General features: G+C 37.7%; 2 protein-coding genes across 2 annotated transcripts; one reads left to right on the top strand and one right to left on the bottom strand.

Moving 5' to 3' along the window:
- The first annotated feature begins 2823 nt into the window (after positions 1–2823).
- On the top strand, positions 2824–7910 carry LOC115727112. The gene is made up of 7 exons (XM_030657272.1): positions 2824–2982; positions 3274–3360; positions 4185–4394; positions 5620–5790; positions 6573–6626; positions 7307–7453; positions 7536–7910. The coding sequence occupies exons 1-7, from the start codon at positions 2824–2826 to the stop codon at positions 7908–7910; spliced, it is 1203 nt and encodes a 400-aa protein (XP_030513132.1).
- Positions 7911–9133: 1223 nt separating this feature from the next.
- Positions 9134–13824, bottom strand: LOC115727126 (dihydroceramide fatty acyl 2-hydroxylase FAH1). The gene is made up of 7 exons (XM_030657286.2): positions 13561–13824; positions 11999–12070; positions 11570–11662; positions 11281–11477; positions 11030–11135; positions 9922–10068; positions 9134–9623 (listed from the first exon to the last, which is right to left on the bottom strand). The coding sequence occupies exons 2-7, from the start codon at positions 12047–12049 to the stop codon at positions 9504–9506; spliced, it is 714 nt and encodes a 237-aa protein (XP_030513146.2). The 5' UTR covers positions 12050–12070; positions 13561–13824; the 3' UTR covers positions 9134–9503.
- Between the last annotated feature and the right edge of the window lie 13074 nt (positions 13825–26898).

The raw sequence follows: 26898 nt of genomic DNA, 5'->3' as shown, positions 1-26898 counted from the left end.
ACAATATTATCTTTTGCATGTAAAAACTACACAAGAGTAAAATAGTTTAAGACATTCATGTTCTTGAGATATACAAGGCATGTAAAATAATATTTCTATGGAAAATAAACAATCTGAGACATCATCTAATATTAATTTATGCCTTAGTTTCTCTAACAGCTAGTTATATATTTGTACATTTAGTCGTCTTTATATTATATTTCAGAGGAAAGTCTGTAAGGTGGATATAATGTGGCTAGAGAAGTAATATTTACATAAATTATTTAGGGGTAAGTACGTTGAAAGTGCTAAAATTTGTCATGAAAGTATAATTGACTCCTAAAACTTATCAAATTGGTGAAATCAACTCCTTCCCTTGATTGCATTTTTTGAAAGTTTTAGGACTCGATTAAACTTTCGTGACAATTTTAGGATTTGATTCCATTTTTTGAAAGTTTTAGAACTAACTTGTACTTTTGTGACAAGTTTTAGGACTTTCAATGCACTTACCTAAATTATTTTCGTATTTAATCGTCATCTATTATAATTTATTGCTTTTGGTTTCAAAAGAAGTTCGCGAAAATTGCAATAAATGTAGTCCGAGAGAGAAAGATGTCAGTTTTTCTTTTTCTTTTGTGTTGACTTCTAATTTATTTAACGTTTTTTCCGGTTTATGGGTACTAAAGAACAATTCAATTCTTTTTAACAGAGAACGCCCAGCTTTTTACCAAATGGAAGTAAAGAAGGAAAGAACGGCAGAAGTTAAATTCCAGTTGACCAACCATACGTGTGGCCTAATGTATGAAACCATAAGGGAAACGACATAAATGATCCTTAAACTTTAATCAAATAGATAGTACTCCTTTAATTTTTTATTTGTTCAGTATGGTCCTTAAATTTTAACTCGATATACAATATCGTCATTGAACTTTCAATTTGTTCAACGTAGTCGCTAAACTTTTATATATGTTCAAACTAATCCCTATACTATATGAATATATTACACTCCGACCCAAATAGCATGGGGCATATGGAATTTATAGAATCGGTCGATTCCATGTTCATTGTTGTCCTTTTTTTTTTTTTTTGGTCGAACACTGTTGTCTTTGATCGAGGACAACATCATATATATCATGTAGTAAAGGGATTACTTTGAACATTTACAAAAAGTTCATGAACCACGTTAAACAAATTAAAAATTCAAAAACGACATTGTACATTCAACTAAAATTCAGGGACTATATTACAGAAATTAAAAATTCAGAGACCACGTTATATAATCTGTCCAAGTTCAGGGACCGTTTCTGTCAAGCCTTCGTAGGATAGAGAAAGAAGGTCTAACAAGACAATAGTTTTATACGGAGACTCTCGTACAAAACTACCATTCTTCATTGGCGATATCTTCCACTACTCATATATGTAATTTCGTATAAGATGAAGCTTATAACAAACATATAAAGAGAGATCTTACTTGCTCTAGATTTCACGATGCAGGACAACAATAGTCAACCGATCACAAAGCTTGAACCGACAAATCAGAAGAAAAATAGGTTTCCGTTTACCGTTGTTTCATGTCTTTAGCAATAATTTGCATTTTGAGCGTCATTGAAAACCTGAAACCTCTTGAAACGTATAAATATTGCCATGTCAAAGTGTTTCCTTAAAACTCTGAACACAACAAAAGTTGATCAAAAAAGCAACAACAAGGAGTCAAGATGAATGCATGGCTCAATATTTAAGCATTCTAATACTGCCTCCGCACATTGGCCCGAATTTGACCTAAAACTAAAACGCAAAAATATATAATTAAGAGGCAAATAAGGAGTCTAAAAACATATGAGTACAAGACTCATGCTATCTTGCTACACAATATCTTATGCTCTTACATGCGTGTGCACCGTGTAACATATAGATGCCGTAACAAATCTATGCACATAGAATCAGTGAGTGCATGTATAGGGAGAATTACCAAAAACGTCATAAACCAATTACAATTGTGTCAATTCAATTCTAAACTTTTTTGTAGCCAATTGAATCATAAACCTCTTGTAATGCCAATTCAGTCTATCCGACCCGCTTTGGTAGGGCAATGTTGATGTTGCGGCGACGGCATTGACGTGACAACTTTTTATAATATTTTAATAATATTGTCAAAATCTTTGTACTTTTTTTCTTTTCGTTGCTTTTTTTTTCCCATAGACTTTAGGGCCAAAGAGAGTCGTTGGCTGTCTACAGGCAAGGACTGGGATGCCATTGTCGGCATTGGCCAAGGGCGCCGTGGCCCTCGCCGGCCCTAAAGTCTAAGGGAAAAAAGAAAAGTTAAGAAAAAGATATTAAAACCTTATAATATTATTAAAATATATCCACATAAGTGCCGATATCCACATCAGCATCGGTAGGTCAAAGCTGGCCGGATAGATTGAATTAGTACAAATGCAAAAGGTTTAGGACTGAATTGATAAAAAAAAAAGTTCATGATAGAATTGGCACGATTTCAATAAGTTTAGGAATTTTTTGGTAATTTTCCAGCGTGTATGTTATGTGTCTTAACTTGCAGATAGGGAAAGAAAGTCTCTCTTATTTGGTATTAGGGTAAAACCCCAATCAAAAATTTCCTTCTATGCTCAAGGGTCTCATTTTATCTGGAAACCTTCAGCATTATCTGCTCTCTGTCTTTTGTTTCGTTTCTTAGCAACTAATTTATTGTGGGATTTATTGTTTTTCCTTCCCTATTAAGGAACGTCTGCTGATTTTTTGCTTGCAATGAAACGCCTTTTAAAGGGGTGCTTCTACGCTATCATCACAAGAACAGATCCTCAGGAAATCCATCCAGAGAGATAGATGATGGAGATGAAAGCAATTGCATTGCTCGCGATTCACTGCTTGGCCCTTTTCTACCCCGGCCACGGACTGTCCGCGCACGGTCCTCTCACCAAAGAAGAAGACTCGGAGCTCGAAGCGCGGCTCAAGACCCTCAATAAACCTCCCGTTCGGACATTAAAGGTGTGACATTTGCCGTCGTCACCAATTGATTGTGGTTTGCATATCTGTTTGTGTCAAAGTATCGCTCAGGATACATCTCTAGTGATGTGTATTTCTCAGTTTGGACGAAATGATAGGAGGTCAAAAGAGCCTCACAATATGATAATTTCAACTGGAATGTGTAGGATGCGAGAGTAGATTTTCAGAAATGGCGAATGTGCGAATTTCTCATTATCCTATGTAATATTACATTTAAATTCACGTTACCACTTATTAAAAAGAGACGAAATTCTTGGTTCTTATTTGATGCAGGCATTCAATGGAGACATCATAGACTGCATCGACATGTACAAACAACCTGCTTTTGATCATCCTTTACTTAAAAACCACAAGATCGAGGTACTTATTAATAAGTGTCTTATACTATAGAGTTTATCGAATTTCTCATTGTCAATACGCTCGGTGTTCATACTAATGGAATCTGGTTTAGACTATTGAATGATAAGAAAGATGTGATTTTAGTTTAAAAACTTTAAGTGGTTCGTGCAATCATATGATCATTGTGTTCACACTCTTAGTTAACCGTTTTGTCTTGTACCAACTCCACGCTACGTTTGTGCACCAACCAAAGATTGTGCTTTTTATGTGACAACAAAAAGTTCGAATCAAAATTAGAATCCGAAAAGATGGTTTTTTTTTATGAGATAAAAACATTATTTGAATCAAAATTAGGACACAAATAAAATTTGGGCATTGTCCTAAAATTGGTGTCTTTTTAGGGAATAAGGCCAAGTTGTACACCATTCTTTCTTTCTTTTTCCATTATGCTTGGATGGCAATTTTACATTTCTTCTCGGCCTTAACACTAATAATGAGGACATTATTGTCTTTTCATTATTTCTTCACTTTATTTGTAACTCCTTACTTAACAATTTTTTTTTTTAAATTCGTATGAAGTGGTCGTCCATGACTAAGATACTGTAAGAAGTAAATGCACTCGAGATACTACAAAGCAATGCTTAAAATATTTCTGTAGAAAACATAAACGATATGAAATATCAACTAATTAACATAAATAAATTAATTTCTCTTAAACACTACGTGTAGAAAATCTACTGCTGTATATTTAGATATCCTTTTTCTTTGGTGTTGGCTTCTAATTTATTTCATTTTTGTCCACTATAAGATTGCCAGAGAATAATTCAATCTTTTCTTTTTAACAGATAAAGCCCAGCTTTTTACCCCTTGGAGTCAAGAAGAAAAGAACAGCACAAGCTACTCCGGTTGAGCAGCCATACTTGTTGGGCGAATGTCCCAATGGAACCGTTCCTATTCGCAGGACAACCAAAGAGGATTTAATAAGACACCACTTCTATGGAAAGACGTACGTGCCAAAGTACAATTCTTCGTTGGTGGCACCTCCACTTACTCACGTAAGTAATTTCGTGATTTCATGTCGGAGGACGACAATAGTCGACTGCTCTTGAAACTTAAGCCGATAAACATAGACCGACGCGCTGATTACACTTTCATCTATTCATATACATGAAGAACCTTCCATTTTAGTAAGGTCGGCAATGGTTGGTGAAGTCTCTTCAAAATTGATTTACTCAATAACCTCATTCTTAAGAGAGATGTTTACACTGGTCATTATGGAATTGTTATTAGGCATTCCAACCTAGACTCTACTTAGTTGAGTGTAATATCTTAAGTTTTGTTCATAAAGGTTCCTAACTTTTAGATGGAGCAATAGTGCACAAGTATGTGTGGCTCAAGAATCACAATTTTAATACTAAGAAATTCATGTGAAGCATGGATAGGGATAAAACTGTAACTTTTTTTTTCATCACTTGAGTGCCATAACTTCTTAAAAATAATTTACTTGAGTGTGGTACCTCTCGGTGCAGTCACTACAATGCCATGAATTTTAAAATATGTTAACTTAAATGTCAATGGGTCTCTCAAGTGTCTTAGCTTTTTTTTAGAAAAAAAAATTCACATGACTTTAGGAAAATGTTGAGATAAACGTTCTTTTTTTCCTTTAAGTTATGATATTCAAGTGATCAATTAAAGTTATGGCTCTTAAATGCCAATCGGTCCCTTGAGTGTCATAAGTTTTAATAAATTAAAAAACTTTCACTCGACTTTAGAAAAATGGTCGGATAAACTTCTTTTTTTAAGTTATGTCACTCATGTGATCGATTAAAGTTATGACTCTTATAGTGATTCCGTACAGACAGTTATGGTTCTTATAGTATCCTTTTCTCAATAGGTAGATATGTGACTTGTTAATTTCAGTACTATCCTCGTAAATTTAAGATGACATTATGGTCGGGTCATCATTAAGTTGAAGAATGCATACACATCACAAAGTACCATTTGATTGTGAACAACATATGTTTGTTCGCATCTATTTATATACTTAAAAACTAAGCAAACAATCATGGCTTCAACCAAAACCAAAAACAATCTTAACAATAATACCCTTTTATTTTCCAACTCTTGAGAATCATGAGCAATTAATTTACAATTTGAGCATCGTCTCGTTCGAGTCCGTAAATAGAAAATCCTACGAATTTCGTTCGATAATTCGCATGTTACTGAATGTTTCCGGGGGAGCAAATCTTGACATTTTGGAGAAGTTTTGTTGTGTCCCAGTTCGCGTACTTGTCATTAGAGGCCTACAAGCGAGGTCCTCTATTTACGGCGGAAGGATACATCGATGTCTATAATCCCAACGTCGAAGCTGGACAATTCAGCACGGGTCAAATCTTGATTACCGACGGCCCGGAGGAACTATCGGCCAGCAAAATCGAAGCCGGGTGGATGGTAGTTTTCTAATTTACCTTTTTTTTTAATTAATTAATTGATTGTCATCGTGCATTGAAAAGAACCATCGAAAGAAAAAAATTGCGCAAACCCAAATCAAAACAAGTGGAGAATTATGTCTAGAAGCTTTCTATCATATTTATGCTCCATTTATTCTATGAAAAAATGACTGATTCGAAAAATATTTTTCTGAAAATGATTACTTATATTGTTTGAAATAATTACAACAATAATTTATGTTCAAATATTTTTATAGACGATGAAAAAAAATCATTCATTTATTTTTGTAAGAGATGCAATTTGTTATTTTTCAAAAAATATTTTTCAAATCGATCGGTTTACGTGAATAAAACGAAGCCTTAACCTAAACCGTTTTTTTTTTTTTTGAAAATTTTGGGTACCCACATGGCGTGTGCCTTGAAACTAGCAATTACTCGAAAATTTTTCCTTCATCTCCGATTTCCTTCTATCATTCCTTTTTCTTGTGAATATGGGCGCTATTCATGATCATAACTCACCAATCGAAGCACCCCTTGACTAAGTTCCTAAGAATCAGGAATGGAAAAAAAAAAAAAAACACGGTCCAAGAAAAAAATACATTTTAGATTAAAGAAAATGAGTTTATTCATTTTACCTTGCCCGGGCCGGAATTGGAGAACATGAAAGAAGGAAAGAAAGAAAAAGGCACTTTACCTTTGGACAATGTGCTCATCTGTTGACGTGTTTCTTCATGTTTTCTGCTGTTTCGATTGCTTAAAGAGTGATGTGTTGTGACACTGCAGGTGAATCCCAATCTCTACGGCGACCATCTCACTCATTTCTTCACTCGTTGGACAGTAAGTCTCCATCTCATGCCAATGTTCTAACCCAATTAAAACTAGAGTTACCATTAGCTTGGACTAAGTAAACCCTTTTCTCTTTCGGTAAAAGGCCATGGTAATTAAGCCGTAATCGGCATGTCGACTATTGTCTTACACTTCCACCTCAACGCACCTAGACACTCGAGCTACTCGAGCTTCGCCTGAACTTGGTCAAGCCGGATTACAAGTTTAGAACCGGCCGGTCGAACTCGAGGAGCTCGCGAGTGGCTCGCGTGGAGCGAAAGGCTTCCCCCCGATCATGAAATTTTCAAAGGGAAAATGACGTAAATGATTCCTAAACTTTGATTCAATGTACAATATAGTTCCTTAACTTTTAGTTTATTTAATGTAGTTCTTCAACTTTAGCCTAATGTTCAATGTGGTCTCTAGACTTGTAGCACATGTTTAATGTGAATATGTAACAAAAGTTCAACGACTACATTGAACAAATTAAAAGTTCATGGATCACATTGTACATTGAGCTAAAGTTCAGGGACCATATTAAATAAATCAAAAGTCCGGGGATCGACATTGAACATTGGGCTAAAGTTCAAAAGCCTTTCCATTTTCAAAATAGAAGCCCTAGCACATTACTTACATTAAGATACTCATGCTTTATTTTCTCAAGGTGTAGAAAACGATTCTAATTCTCGCAGGGAGGTGGTGGCGTGGGAACGGGATGCTACGACATGGCTTGTCCAGGTTTCGTGCAGACCAATCCCAGGATTCCCGTTGGATTCGTGTTGCGAAATTTTAGTGTTTACGGTCACGTTCCATACGATATTGTTGTTCAAGTTGGTCAGGTATAGCCCTCGTCTGTGATCAAGCAACAATCTGCGATCAGATTTTCCGTTCTTCCATTTTGACCGAGGATTTTCGTGACAGCGTCGCAGAGGATCTTGGTGGTTGTTTTATGGTGATAAAAGAGACGAAATTGGCTACTGGCCCAGAAATTTGTTCCAATATTTCAGCAGCGGCGCGTCGAGGATAAGCTTCGGAGGGCAAGTAGGCCGCGCCCCCAACCGCCCGAGCCCTCCGATGGGGAGCGGTCACTTCCCGGACCACGATTTCACCCACTCTAGCTACATCCGACTTATTCGCTACAGGAGCAGCCAAAAACGATTGGAGACCCCAAGTCGGGACGGCACTGCGACTCACGTGGACGTCCCGCTCTGTTACAACGTGACCGATGAAGGGGATCTGGGAGGCGTCACGGGATACGCCACGACGTTCGGTGGACCGGGTGGAAATTGCGATTGAATAACGTTTTTAATGTAGCGGACAAGAAAAATAAAAAGATCCATCTTTTCATTTGTCCAGTCTCTTTCCGACGAAGAGGGTTTATAACATGTGCTAAATGAGTGGTGTTTACGATCGGTTACGATGCACGTAATAGCGTAGAAAAATGACAATGTTAGTAACTAGAACTTTAGACGCATGCACAAAACATCATCGGCAAATGGCAGTTCTCTAGCTTGAGCCGCATCAGCAAATTACGTGCATTTCACCTCCAACCTCTTTTAACTCAACCACCTCTCGCACCCTCTCTCTCTCTCTCTCTCTCTCTCTCTCTCTCTCAGCTTGACTGGCCACCGGCACTGCCTTTAAGAGCTGCCGCAGCTACCACCACACCACCGTGGCCGGAGTGTCAAACTCCCTAGCCGCCAGCAAAGACGGCTCTCAACCACAAAAGGCCATGGTGTCTAGTCTTCCCTTGCCTCACTCTGTCCCTCTCTCTTCAACCAAAACCAGATCGTGCCCCTCTGTTGCAAAGGGTTGATTTTCTGTCGGAGTTTGGGGAGCCCAATGGCCCAACAGGAAAAGCCTGGCCAATCTCCAGAAATTCAAAAGTGCAATTAAATTCTCAAACTTTCAATTTATGTGTAGGTAATTCCGTCACTGGTAGGATGATTCTACATGGCATGCTCTTTCTCTTTTTCTCCTTAAGTGGTTATATTGATCATAATTGGCTTCAAGCACGTCAAAACGCAGCATGCATTCACGGAAGAAAGATGCAACACCGTCTAAACAAATGACGCCAGAGTCAGGCGAGGCAAAGCTGTATGGAATTGCCACGGAGGACACGGCGGCTCTATTCCTCCTTCACCATCAGCACAAGCAAAGGCCTCATCGCCTCTCACAAAAACCTGGTCAGGTGAGGACTTTGCAAGGCCGTGGAATGACCAAGATAGAGGATATTTTGGTTTCTAAGGTAACGATGGATTGACATTAGGAAAAAGTAAAGGTCATGCGATGCCAATTAGACATGATTGCCTGCTTAAGTTATATCACATATAGAGAGCAGCAACGTTGTTGCCCTACTACAAGAAAAACATTCGCAGAACACGTGCTTATATGTGAACTATTTCTTACCAAACAAGTTTCAGGGACGCATTGAACATCAGATGGAAATTCAAAGGACTGGTGTAGTTACTCAACCCAGAAGCTAACATATTAGGCTGGGGTACATCTGTAAACAAAGCTTACCTAATTCAAAATCCATTCTTCAATAATTGCAATCACAAGGTTACACCAAAGATGCAAAACCAAACCAATATTGTGCATTAGCTCTGTGAAAAACAAGACTGCATCCGGATAAATGCTGGAAACTTTCTTGATTGAACATGATAGAACAGCCATATGCACAGAACTCTTCACAACACTGAATGGACAAACACGACACGCCCATGATGATTGAAAGCACGAAGAGAATAGGGCAATATCTTACCAAATGAATGGGTAGATGAAAGAAAGAAATTTTTTTTTTTTTTTTTTTTGGCTAAGATATATCTTTCAGCCGCCCCTAAACTTGCTAGATATTAATTAACAAATAGCGAATGGCGTCACTGCCTTTTATCTTTTTTTCTCTGCCAATTTTGATTGAGGAAGCGTTCCAAAGATTCTGTCCCACAGCGCTGAAGTGATCCCGAAGCCTTTGTCTTGTACACGGAAATGGTGGTTCAAGTGATATTTCTGCATAAGAAATGCCGATTACATAGCTTTGGTTAACTATGAGAAGAACTGCCCAAAACGTAAGGAATTACCGGTAGAGAATAAGCACATGCTATGTGAGTTTTCGAATTCAATCACATGCTAAAGAATCAGATCCTGAATAACCCACAACCCAGACTTCCCTCTATCAACTCTTGGAAGAAAAAGACGAAAAACGAAAATAAATGGAAGCCGAGCCATGGAAATAGAGGGAAGAAAATGAAGAGGATCAATGGATTAAGGATTGAAGCAAAAAGAGCAGCATATGCGCAAGTATTACCTTGAGATTCTGTGGCACTTTATTGGATGGCTGTCCATGATGCAAGTAGTAATGAGTGCAGTCATATATCACATAACCCAGCAAACCGCCACCAAACAATGCTGGAGTGGTAGAAGGCGTAGAAAAGAGCTTGACCAGGTTCCAGAACTGGCAAGAACATATCGCAAGAGTCACAAGTTCAGTAGATTTAGCGCACACAAATATATGATATAAATTTGACGCAGCAACTTAGATGTGTGTACTCTTAAAAAAAGACAAAGCTGAAACAGTGCCTCTGTTAACTTAAGCAGCTGCGACGTTGCTCCAAAACACCCAATAAAATTTCATAAAACTACCACTGAAGCTGCATCATCCACTACATCCCCTCCGACTTAAACATAATAATTTCTCCCCAGCTAATTCAAGCCTCTATCATCCACATTACATTCAATCATTACAATGCAAAACGAGTCCAGGAGTTGTCACAATGCTTTACATTACTGCAAATTAATGCTCAATGGAGCAACACACAATAAAGATAAATTATGTCCAATGGCAGGGAAATGTTAAATCTTCACTATGAGGTCAGTAACTTTTGATTTTGATAGAGACTTCGTACCCTGTGAGAGCTTTCAACTGCAGCAAAACACCGACACTCGTTTATGAAATTTTATATCCAACCAACCTCCAAATCCGGCTAATCTAAGTTTCCTCACGGACAATTTTTATGGCATATTCTGTAGTTCTCTACTAATGAATGTTGGAAGTTCCCACTTAAATTCACTGGTAGAATTATTTGAAAAAGATATATTGTTAGCTTCAAAAGCTTTTTAATAGACTTTGTAACCTAATAGGGATTAATTGCAAACGAGTAATTGACAATAGAACGAAACTTCAATATATATTTGAACAGACATGCAGAATGTTTTAGTCACGCTCCATCCACTATAATCTTTTAGCTATGATCCATGAGTACTCAGTCCAATAAGAAAGTTAACATGCCGTCGCCTGGGAGTAATTAGGATGTAGCTCATTATATGCTAAGTATCCTAGAAGAACTCAATTAGCAGAAAACATAAAGTAAGGTAACAACACCGGATGATGGTAAGGACAAAGGAAAAACTCATACAGGAATACAGAGAACAGCTGTTCCTGCTGGCGGAAAGACAAGCCGCAGGCCATCCATAGGATGTTTGTGATGGCATCCATGAATAAGATAGTGTACGGTGTTCCACCTAAATCATTCTTAGAGATGTCAAAAACTTTGTGTGGTTGAGGAGAAAGAAAGTCAGAAAAGACACCAAAAAAATTTAGAAAAACATATTCCTACATGATAGAGAGAGAGAGAGAGAGAGAGAGAGAGAGAGAGAGGGCACTCACCAATAACTGTCCGTCTTTATATGGAAAACGAAACGGTGCAAAGAGTACTCCAGAAATGTCCAGACAAAGATGCCCATACTCACTAGTAAACCTATCTCAAGAGCTGAGTGGCCCATACGCACAGACATAGAGATGCACCAGCACACTACAGGAAGCCAAATGACAGGAACTGCGTACCATCGAGTACGGGTCAAGAACTGTTTCAAAGAAGCCAAAGATCTGTTAGTAGATTTAATAGCACTTAGCAGCTTGTTTTTTAAAGATAGGCCATCCGCTACTCATGGAGTACCTCCCAAAAGTCACTTTCAAAAAATCTAGGCCCTTCCTTGCTCACAATGGGTTTATGGACCCACTCCTGATAAGATTCACCTAAATGACCAACCTGTCGAAGAAACCATATGAACAAAATATACCAATATTAAGAGAATACTGTGGCAGGGGAGTCTCCCAACAGGAAGAAATTTCTAAATATGGAAAAGGAGAAAATCAAGGTGATGAGACGGAAATTTATGATAATTAGAGCTCAATGGTCCGTCAAGTGCTACATCCGAGACCATGACGCTACAGTCCATACATTCAGTCAAGTTACTGCATTCCTACAGGACTGACTTACATGACTTAAAATGTATAGACAGCAAAGTTCAATAAACTTTTCTGAAATCCAGGGAAAGAGAGATCAGAAGAAAGCTGGGTATGCCAATGGGTACTAGTATTATGCCTGGAAAACGAGGGGTTTATTCAGATCAACAGTGAACTCCTGAGCAACCATGTTGGAGAACTTGCAAGAAATCTGCAAAATGAATGGAAGGATCAGATCAAACGAAAGCAGAAGGCAACCTAAGAATTTCTCTAAGCATAAATACAGTCATGGCATTCTAACTTTCCTTGGTATCAAATGTTCACAACGTGTGAACCTGTCTTAAGGTGAACTACGCCATACGCAATGAACCAAGGCAAATGACTGCACGAAAGTTGCAGCAACAAATTTGATTTATGTTCTAAACATAAATCAAACAGTCTATTTGGCAAGAGATCATAAATCATAAACAACTCAGAGAATGGCTTTATCAATCCATCTTCCAATATGGCTTTGCAAATAGCAACCTAAGAATTTCTCTAAGCATAAATACAGTCATGGCATTCTAACTTTCCTTGGTATCAAATGTTCACAACGTGTGAACCTGTCTTAAGGTGAACTACGCCATACGCAATGAACCAAGGCAAATGACTGCACGAAAGTTGCAGCAACAAATTTGATTTATGTTCTAAACATAAATCAAACAGTCTATTTGGCAAGAGATCATAAATCATAAACAACTCAGAGAATGGCTTTATCAATCCATCTTCCAATATGGCTTTGCAAATCATTCCCAATTCCCCTTAGCTTAGCATGATCACAAAGAAAAGCATTGGACAATCTCCTGATGCTTCAACGTGAAGAAAGCTACACTGACAATATTTCACTCTTATCAAAAAAGGTAACACCGAACAAAGAATAACATAAAGTTAAGGATTGATATTCTGAACTCGGCAACAGATCCATTATCTGACTGGCAAGGAATCTACCCAGGTAGTGATAAACGAATATTAGCAAGCCTGTTTCTCATAGATCATCCACTGGCACAACCGGAGGAACATAAACCTTTTAACAAAAAGCTTCTTAAAGGCTAAACCACCAATAACATCTTGTAGGTGAAGGAAGCCACTTTTATATGGGAAATCTTCATGTACTGACGTTAGCTTAAGACATTAAAATCTATTCTTGGACGTGCATCATCAAATCCACCCAAAAAGCAACAGAATAAACATTGTTTCCTTCTACAGCTGGACCCACATTGAAAAAGGCGATCCGCCCAACTGCAATTCAAATGCGAAAAAGAAAAGCACCTTTCCCAAAGACTTCAAATCCAACACTCATACTTCACCTAAGAAAAAGTCAGCATCGACGTAAGAAAGCCTTACATGCTACGGAACCCCAAATGAGCTAAGCAATTTCCTTCGTGAGGGCAAACACTATACATTAGATCGGATCTGAACGAGAACGAAGCCCCAAATCAAGGAAAATAGCTCAGTCAGACAAAACCCAGAAACGGACGCAGCCTCAAATTCAACCTCGATCAACGCAATGTGCCATCGCTAAACACCATCGGGAGGAAAAATTCTAGCAGTCACTCATATATTTCCTTGAGTTTCAGCCAACAAACTCGAATCCAGAGGAAACCCAGATCTACAAAAACCGCAATGCCGCAAAAACACGAACAAACAAGCACGAAGACTAACCCGACGCAACGAGGGTCGGATCTAAATCCCCAAATGAGAAGAACAACGCCCCAGCACCAACACAGCGACCACCGTCAGAAGCAGCACGGCGTCGCCTCGCTTCCCCGTCGTCGCGCTGTTGATGATGATGCTGCCCGTCTGTCCGCGCGCGGTTTTCTTTGCACTTTCTTCTGGGTCCCCTGAGAAAGTTATGAATGGATGGACGACGGTGGGCTTACGGAGAGAGAGGGCGAGATTTTTGGGGGACATTTAAGTGGGCGAGCCGAATGAAATCTGGGCCGTCCGTTTCGAACGAGCATCAGGGGATCAGGACGAAGCAGATACCGTTGGATTCTTTGCCCTTTTTTTGGCCCTCCCTTCTCGTTTTGAAAATAAAAAAAAAAACACGGATGCCAGGCTGGCGAGCCCAACTCGCGCACAGCTCGGCCACTCAAAAACAGGCGAAAACCCAAAACGGTGTGCCTTCGTTCGGGGATTTGCTTGGACGGAAGCAATTTGACGATGTTTTAGGACGTGAAACATGTCTAGAAGGTGATTGGTCGGAAAGGCGGGGCCCACTTTTGTCCGCGGGGCCCGGAGCGGACAAATTCTTGCCCCGGACCCGAGTAGACCGATCAATGAACGATAAACGACCGTTGCTCTTGGAAAGCTTTTTTTTTTTTTTTTTGGGTCGGAATTGCTTTTGGAAAGTTCGCACACCGGAGTTACGTCCGAAAAAACTTGTCCGGGCCTTTCGGAGACTAATAGCATAGGAATTTAGGAAAATTCCAAATAAGATCTCCAAATATTCTTATTTTCTCAAATAAAAATATAAAATAAATTTTATTTCAAATAAGGACTTGAAATGGCATAGCAATTTCAAATAAGGGTATGAAGTGATCAAATAGTATCAAAAAAGGATCTCACCCGAAGGGCATTTTCGTCATTTGATTTTTTTCTATTTTTTTCCTTTTTTCTATTTTTATTAAAAATTAACAAATTAAAAAAAAAAAACACACACACACACACACGGAGACACGTATACACGCACACATAGAGGCGAGATCGCCGGTGACCTTGCGGACCGGCTCGCCCAAGTCCGGACGAGGGTCGCCAGTCCCCCACCCAAGTCCGGCAAATGGCCCTCTCTTGGTTCTAGCGAGGGTATGCCAACCCCCCTGCTCGTGGGCTCTTTTTTTTTTTAATTTTTTAAAAAATTGAAAAATTAAAAATTAAAGGACGAAAATGCCCTCAAGATCGGGTCATTTTTTCAAACTACATGGCAACTTCAAACTCTTATTTGAAACAAGGTTCACTTTATATCCTTATTTGAGAAAATAAGAGCATTTCAAGCACTTATTGGACAAAAATAAGAGCACTTCGACCCTTATTTAAAATTTTCCTTAGATATTTTCTACATTTAATTATCTTGTGCAATATTTTTTTGTTTCGTTGTGCTTTATGCTTATGGCGGATAATCATCGAAAAGTAATGTCATTATGATAGCTGTCAACACTTATTAAGCAATTAAATGAAGAAGATTTGTTGTTCTCGTCCTACGTAAGAAATGATCCGAAAATCAAAGCTTTGCTTTTTTGTAATTGAATGAAACAATGTTCGTTGTGCACTTGTTAATGAGATGCTAATATATGTGCTGCACGAGAGAGCGATGTTTGATCTGCCATCATGATCGACATAGCTTCGCATGCTGCAAGCGGATGCTTAGGATCTAAGTAAGCGAGTAGCAATTGTAATTCGGTAACAGTTTATCACATCACTTGTAGGATATCAATGTGATAAGTCACTTTCATTATAATCAGATTGGTCGTCTTGCGTTTGCATGACGTGGTTTGTCAACTCCTAATCACCGATTCATCGCTCGAGTAAAACCGTTCATTGTCCCTCCAAGGTGAATTTGAATATCTTGTTCGCGTATTGGGATCTATTAGTTGATGGCCCGACCATCGTGTCCATTTTATTCGGATTTTCCTCAAATAACGACATATGTTTCGGTCGACACTTGTGATTAGGAGATAAAAATATTGGTTAATCTGATGTCCGATGCAGATTAAAAAGAAAAAGAAATCAGGGTTTTTGAGATTTGAAAGCAGAGCCATGTTCTAGGACCAGTTATATTCCAAGAACGTGGGATTACTATTCAAATAAAACAGCAACCTTCGAGTTGGCGCCAACGGTTATGTCTGAACAGCCGTTCTCCAAGCAATGACATGAGATTAGTTGGCCCGATTCACGGTTTTGCTATGATGTGTCCCGAGAATAGATTGATATATGTCACTAACATTCTTGCAAAAGCGGGTACAAGTGTGTGGTTAAATGTTGTGACTAATTCTCTATTTGTGACATCATTACCGAACATAGTTCACAAGACAGAGCAAAACATTGGCCAACCGTGGTGTGTGTGTGTGTGTGTGTATAGATGTTGAACAACACATAGGCTCACTATTATAAACCTCGAATTAGTACTGAAGTGTACGGCGGAGGTGATACGTAGGCTTGGTAGTCAAAACATTCCTCTACTACATCTATTCGCTGATGAAAATAATGGGGAGAAGGTTCGCTCTCTGTCATTGCAAGTACTTGTAATAGATGAAATGGATAGATTTTTTTGCAGAAGAATCAACATTCACATGTCTTTACAAGAAAAATCGATTTTGATGTATATTCATAGACATATCATGTAATGCACTGCGGCCGTCGCCGGCCCGGGTGATGGCATCTTGGCCCTTGCCTAGTCCGGGTGAGGGCATCCTGGCCCCAGGTGGAGGTAAAAAAACAAAAAATCTAAAGAAAAAAATAAAATATTATTTAACAGAGTCCACGTCGGCGTTGACCGGTCAAAATTAATCGGATTGATTGAATTAGCACAAATGTAAAATGTTTAAGCCTGAATTGGTAAAAAAAATAATAACAAAGTTTAGGACGGAATTAGCAAAATTAAAATAAGTTTAGGATTGTTTCGGTAATTCTCCCGGGTGTCATCTGATTCCATTGTTGTTTCTATCCGTAGAAGTGAAATAGCTACGAGTAGAAGAAAGCACAGTCAAGCGACCAAGCTTCTTGTAATTGCATAATGAATTTCAGTCTGATTGGGACTGTTAAAGCTAGATGAGTGGAGTAGGCAAGTGGATCAGTCGAACCACCGTACGTCGGAATCTTGATTCTTCTTCTTCTTCTTCTTCTTCTTCTCTCTCTCTCTCTCTCTCTCTCTCTCTCTCTCTCTCTCTCCCTTTATAGTAGAAGAATCTAACTTGTTTAATCACGCAACTTTCAATACACTTAGGCATAGTGTCCACGTAAAAAACTTTCAAATGTTTCAATAAACAATCGATCCGCCCCCTCTTAGTTATTGTGATGAGTCCATGTCAAATAAATCTTGGATCTTATTATTTTCTATCTTTTCCTCGCACTAGTTCATCATTGAATTGATTGATGGCTTCTATTGCTTGCTTTTTCACCTTCAAGTTCGTGCGTGTTATGAAGGGTGCGTTTGGTAACGTTTCAATTCATGGGAACAATTTTTTAGCAAAATAATTTTTTTTATTCTGTTTTGAAAACGGTTTACGAGCAGAAGAGCGTGTTTGATAATTGCACAAAATTTCTATTGTCTAAATAGAAAAAGAACATAAGTGTGTTTAGTACAATCCTAAAAATTTCAAATTCTCAACATTTTATTTGATTATCAAATTGTCGGTGGAGGCAATGGGGACCTGTGAGTTGTTGCGGCGACCGACGGTGGCGATCGGCGATGGGTGGCAAGGGCAGTAGACTCATGATTGTAAAGATGAGCATTAAGTTAAATTGAACTTGTTTTTCTAAAATGACATTATTTCTCTTTTTGTTCTTGAAAATAAAGAAGTTTTTTTTTTTACTTCTTATTTTTATTTATGAGAACAAAAATCAATTTACATTTCCAAACAAACAGAAAAAGAATAGAAAAACATAGAATCAGAAACGTTATGCGTCCTAAACAACCAATTTGAGGGCAAGGGACGCACTCGATGAGCAAACGAGAGACGAGTGGTAGGAGCCGACAAAGAGTAGTGCCTCATTTGTAGCCTTTTGGAAAACTATTTTTCCGTAGTTCAAGATATACATGTCACCTATTGTTGGCATTAGCATCCGGTTTTGCACTATCTATTCTATAAAGAGGAGAGGTTCCCACATTTTAGGCAATTGATTCCCTTTATTCTTCCTCAAGTTCCCTTAATATCTTACTCCAGTTATCTATAATTTGAGGAAATTTTGTAAATTTCAAACTTTTAGGGTCGTTCGTTTGGCGGAAAACTCCATGAACAAGGAAAACGATTTTCAAAAAATTATTTTTCAGAAATTCTTTTTCTTTGTTTGGTGATATGTGACCAAAAATATTTTTCGGTGTTTGGATCTCATTTGAAAAATGATTTTAATCTCATGATTTTATCTATAAAAAAATCAAATTATCAAACTATTTTTGGTGTTCTTTTATTTTTTATTTCTTCTTTTTCTTTCTTTTTTTTTCTTCTCCTCCACTGCAACTAGCCGACTGCAGCCAACGGCGACTTCGAGGGAGGAAGAAAAAAAAATATAAAGAAAAGAACAAGAAAATAAGATAATATTAAATTTTTAAAAAAATAATATCAAAGTACTATAATATATATTAAAAAATCGAGATGAGTAATTCCGAAAAGTGTTTTCACCTCTTTAGATTGGGGAATTCACTTTCTTGATTGTATGGATGAATTTTTCGTTAATCGGAAAGTGTTTTTCACTCACTAAGTCATTAACGGCGAACTAAAAGGATGAAAGTCCGAACAACCAATTTCATGAAAACACTTTCACTAAACAAAGTTGGCTGGTTTTACTACTTAATTTCACAGTTCATTTTTCTCATTATCATTTTTTCTTAATATATTCACATCTTATTTTACTTGGTTTAGACCTTCACCAACAATTTAGGTTGTAAACACGCAATTTAGCGTGAGCACGAAATCTAGTAGATGGATTACGTAAAATAATCTAATGTAATGCGCCAAAGAAAGTTGGTTATGAATTCTTAGGGTTAAGTGATGTGGCAAGACAGACATGCACATCAATCATGACGTGACACATCTCCAGTAATCTCTAAGTTATGTTTATTATATTAGCTACATCGAAATGTGATTCTTCAAATTTAGCCCAACGTGCATTGCCGTTTCTGAATTTTTAAATTATTCAATGTGATCTCTAAACTTTTAATACGTGTTCAACTTAGTCACGGGGCCATATGAAAATGTTTTGTGCCTGAATTTGATTTAAATGGAAATCGTCGGTCATTTATTCCTGTTTGGGAAGAGTCATGTATCAATTTTTCTAGCAACCGATTTCAAATCAACACGAGTTTTATATCTGGATGCTGAAAATATATATATTAGCCTGTGTTTGTTTCAGTAAAAAAGAGAAAAATACTAGAAGTGTCAAAAATTATATATGGCGCTCACTTTAGTACTAAAAATTTTCGCCAGATCACTTAAGTGCCAAATCGGAGAAAAAACTATCAATTGACTCCGGCGATATACTTTGGTCAAAATTAGTGCCAAAAAGGGAAAAAAAAAAAAAGATCACTTACCTCCGGCGAGATATTTCAATCAAAATTAATACGTGGCATTTATAATTAAATTTTTGATATAAAGTGGCATTATTTAAATAAAAAAAAATAAGCCCACGTGAGCTTCTCAACTTTAAAAAAAATTAAAAATTAAAATTAGATTTAAAAATTGCTAAAATATTTTTAAAGACAAATTTTATTTATATTAAATTTAAAAATAAGCTTAAAAATTTAACAAAAAATAGGTTAAAAATTTAAAAAGGGGGTAGGAAATTAAAAAAAATTATTTTTTCAGAAAAATTATAATTTTTTAAAAAAATTAAAAAGGGAAACTAATTTAAAAAATTAAAATTTCAATATATAAAATTTAAAATTTAAAATTTAAAAATTTAAAAAAAGGTAAAATATTTTAAATAAATTTCTTGCCGCCTGGTTCGCCCCTTTTTTTGTTAAATTTTTTTAAACCTATTTTTAAAAATTAATTCAAATAAAAATTTCTATTTTAAAAAATTTATGTTTTAGCAAATTTTAAATCTAATTTTAGTTTTTTCATTTTTTTTTAAATTAAGGGAAGTATTAGATTTAATTTTATATATAATTTAAATTTTTTAATTTTTAGCTTTTTATATTTTTTTAATCTAATTAAGTTTTTATTTTAATTTTTATTATATTTTTTCAACTTTCATCTTCTTCTTTTTTTATTATCGATGGGACTTCCGATGTGCGACATCGGCTTCAAATATTAATTAAAAAAGTCACGTCGGAATTTCGGGCAAGCAAATTGGAGTTGACTTTTAAGTGATCGTTTTTTAAAAATTTTGGCATTTAAGTGATTTGAGGGAAACTTTTAGCACTAAAGTGAGCATCATACACAACTTTTAGTACTCCTGGTATTCTTCTCCCTAGTGAAAGTGTTTTATGTGAATTGATTTTTCGGACTTTTACTTGTTTGGTTAATTGAAAATGACTTAGTCAACGGAAAATTAATGCATAAAATAAAGAAAGTGAATTCGTAATCTAAAGAAATGAAAACACTTTTGACCAATGAGCTTCGGCGATGGCCAGCGATGAGCCACATGAGATCGAGCCTTGCTGGCTACCTCTCTAGATCCCGACGGGCTCGACCTTGCAGAGGAAGAAGAAAAAGGTTCACTTCTCTACTTCATCGAATGCACACAATCTCATCATGTTTTTTTTTTTGGATCATCCAATCGAGTTTAGCCATGTGCTTTACTTGGCTTAGGAGACTGGAGAGGCTTTAAACTACAACAATGGGAATAGAAGGTTCTACCCCCAATAGGAAAAAGGGGATCTCACTGGGTCATTAAAAATGCGTCTAGTACTTGTATCTTAAAGTTCGTTTGCATTTCAGTTTTCACAAAATGTACATCATTGCTACGTGCTATATGAGAACCGTTCCTTGAAAGATCATATTCGCTAGGTTTACTTATCTAAGATGGGCCTTTTCAACATAAAGCGAAAAATAAAATGTATCTTAACCATAATTACCAAATGTTCAGTCATGAATAAATTATGCATCCACAAGTAATTAGCACATCTCATCTCTTTGTTATATAAAAATAATTGTTATAACATAAAAAAGTTATATAACAGAAAAAAAATTTATTTAGCATTTGATCTTTTGGCCTCGAGATAAAGTCGTGAGATTGAAATTATTTTTCAAGTGAGATTCAAACACTGGGAAATATTTCCGGCTACATATCGCCAAACAAAGGAATACAAACCGTTTCTGAAAAATAATTTCCCGGAAATCGTTTTCTTTGTCCTTGGGTGATTGATCGTGGTATGAGAATTAGCTAATCTAGGTTATTTCGTTTCACCTGATTTCAACCAGAATACATATTTTTGACTAATTTGGGTCGCCCTAAGTTTCCTAACTGATTATCGTATGTTGGTAGCCCCTAGCCCCTTTTCAATGTTCTTTGTTTTATCAAAGAGGATTAGCTTAATTAATTACAAGGGCCATGACACCTTGCCGATCGCGGACAAGGTGTGCCACATAATAATTAGCATCTATGTCAGCGATTTTCGACCAATAGGATTTAATTGACAACAAGTGAAAATGTTTAATTTTTTTTAAAACAAAAAGGTTTAGAATTGAATCGACAAAGTTAAAAAGTTTAAGAATGAATTAGTAAAATTGCAATAGATTTAGGACTTTTTGGATAATGTTCTTGCAATCGGGGTGGTGTTCATTGATGCAAAGGTACTTTATTTCTTTCTATATTTTCCTCCTTCAATTTTAGGTTTTAAAAGTACGTTTTTCTTATTTATTTTTTGGGACAGGTACAATCGCGCTTGAACTCAGCTCGACATAAAACTCGCGGTACAATGAGCCCTCTATTATCATTTGCTTAACATTAGGTCAAATAGGATTCTTTCGAACAAGCTTTGTAGGATGTGAGCCTATATGGGCTTGTGTTACTACAGGGAAAGAAGCTGGTTTTGTTAAACCTAGTTTGGGACTAAGGCCAGAGGATCCTCTCTCACTCTTTCAATTCACTGTTATGCTTGATGGGCCTTCTCCGCTGATATCTGAAGCCATTAGAGATGGCAGAATCAATGGCATTTCACCATCTTCCTACATATGACTCCTTTCATCGTTCGCAGCTACAGATGAGAATGCTCATGACCTGATGAATATATTGGGATTCCTTTGGGTTCAATTTGGCACTGCTAAGGCAATAATTGATGAGTTGAGTGTCAGAATTCATGGATGGAGATTGATCTTGGTATTTGGAACTTCGATGCCACTGAGAATGATATCCCAATTAAAGTAAAAAGAAGAATAGACAAATTTGTGCGGCCCCATGTGAAAAATTGTGACCTAAGCTAATGGCAAAATCAGCTTATCGTTTCTTGAAAGAGACGAGAGGAAAGGCACACGCCATGAAGAGTTATCTGTCTGAATAGGGAAAAAAAATGAGACGATGGGAAGTGCCTCTTTTCTGATGAGAAAGGGACAATGGATGTTTATGGTCTGATTGATAGTACGAGAATCTGATGCCAGAGCATCGGGTTTGATGGAGCAATTCTCAAGCCCAACTTCACATTCATTGATTGAGGCCGCTTAATCGTTACGCATGCGAGCAAAACACAAATTCCGGCCATAGTGTAATTCGATGGGTCCAAATTTGAAGATGTCTATTTTACGTTCTAGTTATCAACTCGCAAGACTAGTTGTCGACTGATTACTAAGATGTCAACAGTCGACATTGCTGAATGCATGAAAAAGGGAAATTTCGAGTCTCTTTTACTTGCCCTTCCAGAATTTTATAAAATGTTTGAGATTGGACGCAATGCAAATAGAGTCGCCATTGGAGCTGGTCTCACCCAAGCCCACATGTCTCTAGCATATTTCAGTGAAAAGCTAATAGGGTCGACGTGGAGTTATTCTACCTACAACAAGAAGTTCTATGCAATCATAAGGGTTCTTGATCACTAAAGTCATTACTTGAGGCCTAAACAATTTGTTCCTCACGATGATCATGAGTTTGTGCAATATATTAGTGCTATGACAAACTCAAAAAATGGGTAGAGTTCCTGCAATCTATTTTCTTTGTCTTGAAATATAATTGTTGCGCAGAACCAAGCGATCGAACAATAAATAGGCAGAACAAGAAAATAAATTGGATACCGGATATACGTGGTTCGGTCGTAGAGACTTACATCCACGGAAAGAGTAGCAACGAATTCCACTATAGAACGAGCGATACACGGAGATTACGGACCAAACTCGAGTAACTCAAACACTCTCGGTATTTCCCAAACCCCAATTACATCCAAGAACGCTCACAGTGTTTAGCCCTCAATTCCTAGAGAAATAATCTCTCAATCTCGCAAAAGAATTATACAAATCTAACCTCAAGATTTAATTGGTTTCGACACTTGAGTTCTTGATGTAATTTCACGAACAAAACGAAGTTCCAATGTCAAGCACTCACTTAGAAACGGCACTTCAAGAAGTTCCTCTTCCTTGGATCAACAATCGGCGCTCTATATTCTTCACGTTGTTCGCGGCTCTTATATATGCACCGTGCCCTAGGAAATCCAAAACCGACTTCTGCAAGGATAAGATATTTGATTTCTTCTTATCTTTGCTGACCATTATTCCACCGTACAGGAAAGTAGATTTTTCAGAATCTTTTATTTTTTTGTTTTCTCTTTCTGACTCATCCACAAGCCCCCACTTTCCTTTACTTTATTGTTTTTCTTTCCACAGTCAAAGTTCTCATCCACTTTGACTCCAACGTGAACAAAATTAAAGTGGACTCTAACGCTCAAGCGATTTTCGAAACCGCAAAATTCGACTTTCAAGTTTCATGCGTATCTAAATCAATTCGGATCAAGTTCAATCTATTGGGTTCAAACTCGAGACATAAATTCAACAATCTCCACCTTGGCTCGACGTTTGAGCCATGTCACAATTGCTTCGCTATAATCCGAACATCATCTGCTACTACTCTCCCACATTCCCTATGGGCTCAACCGCCACGGATATCATCCAAGTCCAAGCCGCGCTTGAACTTCGCCAGAACCGTGGACCTCATCAGAATACCAACCGAACATGCATCTTTAACGGCTCTACAAGGACATTCTGACACAAGCTCCTTAATTGCGGATAAAGCAAAACCACCATTGCATCCATATTTATCGGGAGATCGAACATGTACCTTATCAATATAAGCAATTACAGCAATCGCCGGCTCTACAGGCTCCATTTCGCTACAAGCACCATCTGTGTCGATTCTTGCGCTAGTATCCACTACCTCGGGAGTTTCTGGTTGCAACTCCACCTCAAGCTGAATACGTCCAAATCCGTATTAACACCGCTACAATCATACCTAGCTTGAAGTACTGGAGACTCATCAAAGGTAACTTTTCCGTGGCGAATAGGCGAATTTATATTCGGGCACCACAATTGATAGTCACATTCACCTCGTGCATAGCCATGGAATATGCACCTTGCTCTCACATTGAGCTTACTATTACTTACTCGATAATAACACGGGTAATCAAACATTATAAAAGTATAATAATTAGCAACGTTACTTGAGCACACTTTTTCGGGAGTCCGATATCTTATCGCAGTTGATGAAGATCTATTCATCGGGTAGATTGCCATACCAAGCACATCCGCTAGAATTCTTCTAGCCATACCAACACTAGAGATTATTTTACGAGTTATCTCTAGTAATGTTCTGCTCATCAATTCTGCAAATTGTTGTGGTCTACTGACACTAGTGCGGTGTTTCACTATGCCCTTTGTCATGTAGAATTTATTTACCAGCTTCGAGTAGAACTCCATGCTACTGTCGGTTTGCAAATGCTTGATCGACATAGCAGTCTCCACCTCGATCAAAGCTCTCAACCGCGTATTTCCGACAATAGCATCAAACTTGTGCACCGGCACGAACACCCAAGTCTTCTTTGAGTAGTTGTTAGACTCTCGAACGGATGTCGACGTCTCCGGAGCGAAACCTATCAATGTCTCACCTTGAAGTTCATACAGGCCACCATACTTGATTCCTTTTATTATCACCAGGGCACCTCGAACAATCTTCAGAACTCCATCTTGTGAAGAATACCCGCATCCAAATGAATCTAGAGCACTTAAGGAAATTAAGTTCTTTTTCAATTCCGGAATGTATCTTACTCCGATCAATGTCCTCACAATACCATCATGCATCCCGATTTTAACATCACCAACACCCACAACATCGCATTCAGCGTTGTTCCCCAACTACACTTTACTACTATCCGTGCACCGATAAGTAGCAAACCAGTTCTCGTTTGGTGTAGCATGAAAAGAACAACCATAATCCATAATCCATCCGTCAAATGACGAATTCTCAAGACGAGACAAGACACCATTAACACCATCAGAATTTTCTACTATAGCTGCAATATCATCTGCAGATTCAACTCTAATTTCCTTACTTTTCTCGCTTTTCAGCTTTAAGCAATTCCTTCTAAGATGCCCTCTCTTGCCACAATTCCAATAGATAACACCACTAGTCCTCGACTAACTGCGTCTATTTGAGTTCATACTACTTCTACTACCACGAGTATTAGTTTTTCCTCTATTTTCACCTACTAAAGCGGTAGATACGCATTCGCCAGATTCTCTTCTACAAATATCCTCACTTAGAATCAAATCTCGAATACCATCAAACGTTAAACTTGTTGACCCAGAGGAATTACTAACAGCAGTAATGATAGTATTCCAGCTATCGTGCAATGAGGATAATAGAATCAAAGTACATACCTCATCTTCAAAATCAATATCAACTGAACTCAATTGACTAACGATCACATTAGATTCATTGATATGTTTAGCAACCGACGCACCTTCACTCATCTTCAAATCAAACAGACGTTGCATCAAATAAACTTTGTTGATCGCAGAGGGCTTCTCGTACATATCCGACAGGGCTTTCATCAAACCCGCAATGGTTTTCTCTTTAACGATATTAAACACGACGTTACGAGCTAACGTCAGCCGAATAGCACCCGGCGCTCGTCTATCTAGCAATTCCCAATCAACTTGCTTGATCGTCTCCGGTTTCTCCCCGGATAGGGGCAAGTGTAGCTTCATTTGATGTAGATAGTCTTCAATTTTCATCTTCCAGAAACCAAAGTCCTTCCCCTCAAATCTATTGATTTTCACTTTTGCTTCTTCTGTCACCATCGATTCGATTCAACTCGATAAACCTGGCTATGATACCAATTGTTACTCGGAACCAAGCGATCGAACAATAAATAGACAGAACAAGAAAATAAATCGGATACCGGATGTACATGGTTCGATCATAGAGACCTATGTCCACGGGAAGAGTAGTAATGAATTCCACTATAGAACGAGCGATACACGGAGATTACAAACCAAACTCGAGTAACTCAAACACTCTCGGTGTTTCCCAAACCCCAATTACATCCAAGAACACTCACAATGTTTAGCCCTCAATTCCTAGCGAAATAATCTCTCAATCTCACAAAAGAATTATACAAATCTAACCTCAAGATTTAATCGGCTTCGACACTTGAGTTCTTGATGTAATTTCACGAACAAAACGAAGTTCCAATGTCAAACACTCACTTGGAAACGGCGCTTCAAGAAGTTCCTCTTCCTTGGATCAACAACCGGCGCTCTATATTCTTCACGTTGTTTGTGGCTCCTATATATGCACTGTGCCCTAGGAAATCCAAAACCGACTTACGTAGGGATAAGATATTTGATTTCTTCTTATCTTTGCTGACCATTATTCCACCATATAGGAAAGAAGATTTTTCAGAATCTTTTATTTTTTGTTTTCTCTTTCTGACTCATCCACAAGCCCCCACTTTCCTTTACTTTATTGTTTTTCTTTCCATAGTCAAAGTTCTCATCCACTTTGACTCCAACGTGAACAAAATTAAAGTGGACTCCAATGCTCAAGCGATTTCCGAAACCGCAAGATTCGACTTTCAAGTTTCATGCGTATCTAAATCAATTCGGATCAAGTTCGATCTATTGGGTTCAAACTCGAGACATAAATTCAACAATAATGTTGACAAGACTAATGTTGCGGTAGATGCATTGTCGAGAAAATACTCAACAATCGATGTTCCGGACTCCGGGGTCCTTGGCTTCAATTCGACGAAAGAACTCGGTGCTGTAGATCCAAAGTTTTCGTCCATCATCGACTATCGGAAAAAAAAATTGAGTTCATGGTCCCTATTTGATCCAGGATGGATTCCTAAGTAAACAAAAT

The sequence above is a fragment of the Rhodamnia argentea genome, chromosome 3, assembly GCF_020921035.1.
Source record: "Rhodamnia argentea isolate NSW1041297 chromosome 3, ASM2092103v1, whole genome shotgun sequence".
Lineage (NCBI taxonomy): Eukaryota > Viridiplantae > Streptophyta > Magnoliopsida > Myrtales > Myrtaceae > Rhodamnia > Rhodamnia argentea.
The sequence above is the reverse complement of the archived record's forward strand: the minus strand, read 5'-3'. Positions and strand labels throughout refer to the sequence as shown.

What these genes read in the sequence shown, in the direction of transcription:
- LOC115727112 (XM_030657272.1), top strand. Translation starts at nt 2,824, where the DNA reads ATGGAGATGAAAGCAATTGCATTGCTCGCGATTCACTGCTTGGCCCTT. An exon ending in CTCCCGTTCGGACATTAAAG is followed by an intron (nt 2,983 to 3,273) that starts GTGTGACATTTG and finishes TATTTGATGCAG; the next exon opens with GCATTCAATGGAGACATCAT. An exon ending in ATTTCTTCACTCGTTGGACA is followed by an intron (nt 6,627 to 7,306) that starts GTAAGTCTCCAT and finishes TAATTCTCGCAG; the next exon opens with GGAGGTGGTGGCGTGGGAAC.
- LOC115727126 (XM_030657286.2), bottom strand. Translation starts at nt 12,049, where the DNA reads ATGGTTGCTCAGGAGTTCACTGTTGATCTGAATAAACCCCTCGTTTTC. An exon ending in ATAAACCCCTCGTTTTCCAG is followed by an intron (nt 11,663 to 11,998) that starts GCATAATACTAG and finishes TTTCTTCGACAG; the next exon opens with GTTGGTCATTTAGGTGAATC. An exon ending in AAGTGCCACAGAATCTCAAG is followed by an intron (nt 9,624 to 9,921) that starts GTAATACTTGCG and finishes TTTCTTATGCAG; the next exon opens with AAATATCACTTGAACCACCA.